Source organism: Lolium perenne, chromosome 7 (genome assembly GCF_019359855.2).
Source record: "Lolium perenne isolate Kyuss_39 chromosome 7, Kyuss_2.0, whole genome shotgun sequence".
Taxonomy (NCBI): domain Eukaryota; kingdom Viridiplantae; phylum Streptophyta; class Magnoliopsida; order Poales; family Poaceae; genus Lolium; species Lolium perenne.
In genome coordinates, this window is record NC_067250.2 from 320,317,542 (window position 1) to 320,322,643 (window position 5,102).

General features: G+C 46.8%; 1 protein-coding gene across 1 annotated transcript; it reads right to left on the reverse strand.

Annotated features, from left to right (window-relative positions):
* Positions 1-1,328: 1,328 nt before the first annotated feature.
* Positions 1,329-3,146, reverse strand: LOC127314970 (putative F-box/FBD/LRR-repeat protein At5g56810). The gene is made up of 3 exons (XM_051345513.2): positions 2,124-3,146; positions 1,829-2,026; positions 1,329-1,744 (listed from the first exon to the last, which is right to left on the reverse strand). The coding sequence occupies exons 1-3, from the start codon at positions 3,132-3,134 to the stop codon at positions 1,445-1,447; spliced, it is 1,509 nt and encodes a 502-aa protein (XP_051201473.2). The 5' UTR covers positions 3,135-3,146; the 3' UTR covers positions 1,329-1,444.
* Between the last annotated feature and the right edge of the window lie 1,956 nt (positions 3,147-5,102).

Genomic DNA, 5,102 nt, shown 5'->3' on the forward strand with positions numbered 1-5,102 from the left:
GAGAGGGTCAGTGTATCAAGAGCAGCAAACTCAACACCAGCTGGCATGTGGAAAGGAGTGATGAAGATGTTTGATTTTAGCACGATCGAGGTGGCACGGCGGAAGTAGGGCACTTCGACGTGGCTGCCTGTTACATTGCTGTTGATGGCGAACACGAGCTCCTCGGGCTCAAGGCGTGCAGCTTCAAGCAGCAGCGAGGTAACACCAGCGGCGTCTAGATACACGTCGATAACTGACCCGCGCCACCGCTCCCAATGATCGGGGCGCCTCCTCATGAAGGGGATGTGGATGTCGAGAAGGGAGACAGCGGACGAGAGGCGGGCGAGAGCCGGTTTGAGCGAGGAGTACTCTACATTGCGGAAGACGAGCGAGGGGAGGAGCGTCCATAGGTTGCGCCACCGGCGGGAGAGGATACCGGTGCGTGCGGCGGTGATGATGCAGCGGAGGCGGGCGAGGATGAGGAGGAGCAGATCGTCGGGTAGGGCACTGATATGGTCCGGTCCGAGGTCTTCTAGGCTGCGTACCTGCTGCTGCTGGGTTGAACAGAGGAGGCGCCCTGATCTCAACTCCATGGCCCTTCCGGAGGAACGCAGGCGGCGTCCCGATCTCAGCTCCATGGCGAGTGACAAAACCTATGCCAATTGAACTGATCTATGCAATGGAGCACGAGCCCGATCGGCCCCGTACGTTGTCGTCTTATCAATCCTACACTTTCCTACCGAGCTTCCACATAGAAGTTGTGGTTGACCCGCTGGCCTTTTCTTGTTGGACGCTTCTGCGAGATTGTCTATAGACGTGTCCATGGTTTTTCAGGTTCTGCTAAAACAACGACGAAGTCTCGAATTTGATACCTGATCGACTCGGTTTGGTTGGGCTGCGCTTAAGTAACGTATTTGACAGTTATCGATCGAGTCGGACTACAATCTTCTCCTAAAAACTGAGCACCTTCTTCTTAATTAATAGATGAGGCAAAGCTTTTGCCTCCGTTTCAAAAAAGAAAAGAATGCCCAAGGTCTCCTAGTACTGTCCGTATAGCATATGTACTGTACTGTCCTGTTTCCTTTTCCATTTTATTCTGCTATCAAAACTTCCACACAAACTGCGTGTACGTTAGACCCAATATATGTTCAATCATAGAGAATGCTCTCTCATTTTTTGTCGTCAGAACATAAAAATGTGAAATTAATATGCACATTTTCTCCACAAGCTAGCGCTGGAAAAGATCACCAAAAATAAATTCACCACCATAGAAATATTTAATTCAACAGATGTTATGAACAAAACTGCCCTTGTACGACGGAAGGAGGCTTTGCATTTCTATACTGATATACTGTTGAATAAGTAAATAAAAAGACTCGTATACATCAATTCATGCAGAGGCTGCAGCTTTCCCCGTTTCGAAAAACAGTTCAACTCACTACAAGTAATGACCTTTAGGAGCACGCTAATCATATATGCAAGCCATATACTCACCAGTGCTAAGATAAACACAACATTCCACGGAAGTATATGCCCTGAAAAGGCCGTACAGTCGTGCATACTTTGGTTCTTGATGATCATCATGTGACAGCTTCACAGTCACTCTTTTAAGCATTGGCGCAGACTTAAACACCAATTCCAAGAAATCAAATTCATGACCGTCTCCTTCAAAACCATCAATTTGTATTTCCTCGAGTGCAATCAACAAGATGGTTTGGACTTTCGTGGGACGACAAAGACAATTTGTTGGGCATTCTTTCTTCTCCTGAAACAAGAATAAAATCGAGTTACTACACTTCACTATTGAGATATACATATATTGTATAATAAAATAAAAGTAGAGTGTTACATTTATTTCCGGAATGATGACATTAAGCCTCCGCATGGCCCTATGAATCTGATGCATCCCAATGAGATGAAACACCAATGATCCGTAATCATGCCCACATGTTATGAGATGTAGCTCCAAACTTGAGAAGGCTGCAAACAAATGCTTCTCAATCTCCTTCCTAAAGTCTGCCACTTGTGGAGGATCAGATAACGAGCACTAGAAAACAATTAGATAGAAGAAAATGTCATTCATAAAGGTTAGTTCAGTCAACACTTGGCAGTCGTAGTGAGTAATTGAGAAATAGAGGACACACCATGCTAGCATCAATGTGCAACGAAGGGAGCTCTTCTTGCCTCTGTGCCATTTGTATCCTTAGCTCATTGAGCCGCCAGCTACCAAAACCAGGAGCCAACCTCACATAGCAATAAGAGCAGTACCATGAGATGGTCTCCATCATTGGTGCCATGACGGAGATGTCCAGTTGCCTGTAAGGGCGTAATGACATGGACAATCGCCTAAGCACGGGGGCATCAATGTCAACGCGACTTGTGCCATCTCGGGTGTTCACGAATAGCTGTTGCAGCGACGTGGAGTGGACCATCACCAAGTAATTTTTGGTGGGCACCTTGAGTCGGAGGACGCGGAGGCGTGGGCACCGGGAGATGAGGTCATCGAGGCCAGTGATAGAGCATGAGAGGGATAGTGTATCGAGAGCGACAAACTCAACACCGGGTGGCATGTGGAAAGGGGCGCTAAAGGTGTTTGCTTTTAGCACGATCGAGGCGGCACGGCGGAAGTAGGGCACATCGACATGGCTGCCTTTTACCTTGTCGATGGTGAACACGAGCTCCTCCGGCTCAAGCCGTGCGGCGGCACGCAGTAGCGAGGTGACACCAGCGTCCATATACACTTCGACAGGGGACATGTGCTCCCACCAGTCCCAACGATCGGGCTGCCTCCTCGTGATGGGGATGTGGATCTCGAGAAGGGAGACGGCGGGGGAGACAAGGCGGGCTAGCACCGGTTCGAGCGAGGAGTATTTTACATTGTGGAAGATGAGCGTGGAGAGGAGCGTCCATAGGTTGCGCCACCGGCGGGAGAGGATACCGGTGCGCGCGGCGGTGACGATGGATCGGAGGCGGGCGAGGATGATGAGGAGCAGATCGTCGGGTAGGGCGCTGATACGGTCCGGTCCGAGGTCTTCTGGGATGCGTACCTGCTGGCTGGAACAGATGCGGCGCCCCGACCTCAACTCCATGGCAGAGGCGAACCCGATCGGTGCCGTTCCCGACGAGCGCAGGCGTCGCCCCGATCTCAGCTCCATGGTGGCTGATGAAACCGATACCAACTGACTCGATCGATCCAATGGAGAACGAACCCGATCGATCGCCCCCGTTCTTGTCTACATGGACTGGTGGACATACGCTGGGCAAGTCCATTGGACCGAAAAGGCCAAATGTACGTAAATGAAGACAACGAAGCCCATTCAGGAAGGCACGTTATATATTGTCTCTTTCTATTAGTTTCTAGAGAAAAAAAAATTATATGACCTGTTCCATCAATTCAATCAACTTCAGAAACTACTGGAGTTGGTCTACAAAGGTAAATTTGTGAATAAAATCCCATAAAATATTTTTCTTTCTTGTAAGGGAGGTCATGTTTGACGCGTTTAGTGTCATTGAACGGTCAACACTCGTAGAAATCACACATGGCTCGAGGCTATCATTGTTGTTGGCTCCCCAACTCCTTCGCCTCACCATTTCCATCGACACCAATGCTAGTTATAATCCCCCCTCACCTCGACTTTTGGCTAGGTCGCCAGCTACAGCCACATGCGGACGTAACATACATGAAAGGTTCTTATTGTTGCGTGGTACATGCTGTTGGTCGGTGGGTTGGGCGGCGAGGGCTACTGGCCCAAGCTCTACTATTGCTTTAGCTTGGATTGTTTAGCTCGTTACCGAGCCAAGATTGGGCGGTCGTGTATTAGTTTTAGAAATTTCTTAATTTGCGTATTATTTCTAAAATTTTAGAAAAAAAATTGTAGCACCTCCGCCCACAAAAGAATATTTTAGTGTATAAATTCATTCTCACTATCTAGCTTGCCCACGAGCGATAGTTTTATTTTTATTTTAGCTTTACATTTAACTTTATCTTTTATTCTTTCTTTCATTTTGTGTTCCATTTTCCCGCTTTTTGGTGAATGTATAAATATAATGCTATCCATCGATCGTATCGATCTTGTGCATGTTCATGCTGGTAGGTAAAAATTTGAGAAGTACTTCTACTACTAGTGAGTGAATAGGTGAAGATGGCGTATTTATTCTGCAGAATTTATAGTGATTTCAAACGCTTCGCGTCTCTCCCAAGGAAGCCGCCATGGGCTAACCCTAGCAGCGTCGAACAACTTCACCTCTCCCATCCGATTAGATCTCTGTCGCTGTTGCTGCAAGCCTCCTAGAGGTTACGGGCCTCAACGCTGAGTGTGTTGGGGGCAGAGGGCAGCGACGATGGTTGATCAAGGCTACGGTGGTGCGAGGCTTCCAGTCGCGTGTGGCGGGCATGGTGGACAACCCTGGTCAAGGTGGTAGCGATGTTTCTCCTCCTTCGACGGTGCATGACGGCAATAGGTATCATTGTTGAGACATTTGTTTATTTGTTTGATTGTTCGAAAATTGTTGTAATTTGGTTGAGACATTTCTTCATTTGTTCTATTTTTTCAAAACTGCTGTAATAATTTGGTTGAGACATTTGTTTATATGTTGTAATAATTTGGATGTTGATTTTATGATCCACTATTGCATGTCCATGTTGATTCTATGAAAACCCGGGTTCGGAAATCGCTGGCACAAAACAAAGCCCGTAAATTAAAACTGTAAATAGAATATTTTGTTTTACCATTTTGGTTTACGGGCTCTGTTCTGCGCCAGGGATTTCCCGACCCGTAAACATGAGTTCAGTAAACTAAACTCGCAGTTTTCAGTTCGCATGTTTACGGGCTCTGCTAGGAGCATCTCTAGTAGTGCCCGTATAAACTCGAACCGAAAACACGGAGTTCGGTCTCCCGAATTTTACAGTTTCGATGATTTTAGTCGCTGTGCAGAATAGAAACCGAAAACGCGAACTGGAAAACGGAAATCAAAAGTCACGGGAAATTTTGCTCCGGTGATTGATACGTCGCAAACTTATCTATAATTTTTGATGCTCCATGCTTGTTTTACACAAATTCTACTATGTTTTACTTGCACTTCGTTACACTTTTATACATTTTCTAACACTAACCTATTGACAA

Excerpts from the sequence above, each read along its gene's own strand:
- LOC127314970 (XM_051345513.2), bottom strand. The coding sequence starts at position 3,134 with ATGGAGCTGAGATCGGGGCGACGCCTGCGCTCGTCGGGAACGGCACCG. Across the intron at positions 2,027-2,123 it reads TGCACATTGATGCTAGCATG|TGCTCGTTATCTGATCCTCC; the intron begins GTGTGTCCTCTA and ends ATTGTTTTCTAG. Across the intron at positions 1,745-1,828 it reads TCATCATTCCGGAAATAAAT|GAGAAGAAAGAATGCCCAAC; the intron begins GTAACACTCTAC and ends TTCTTGTTTCAG.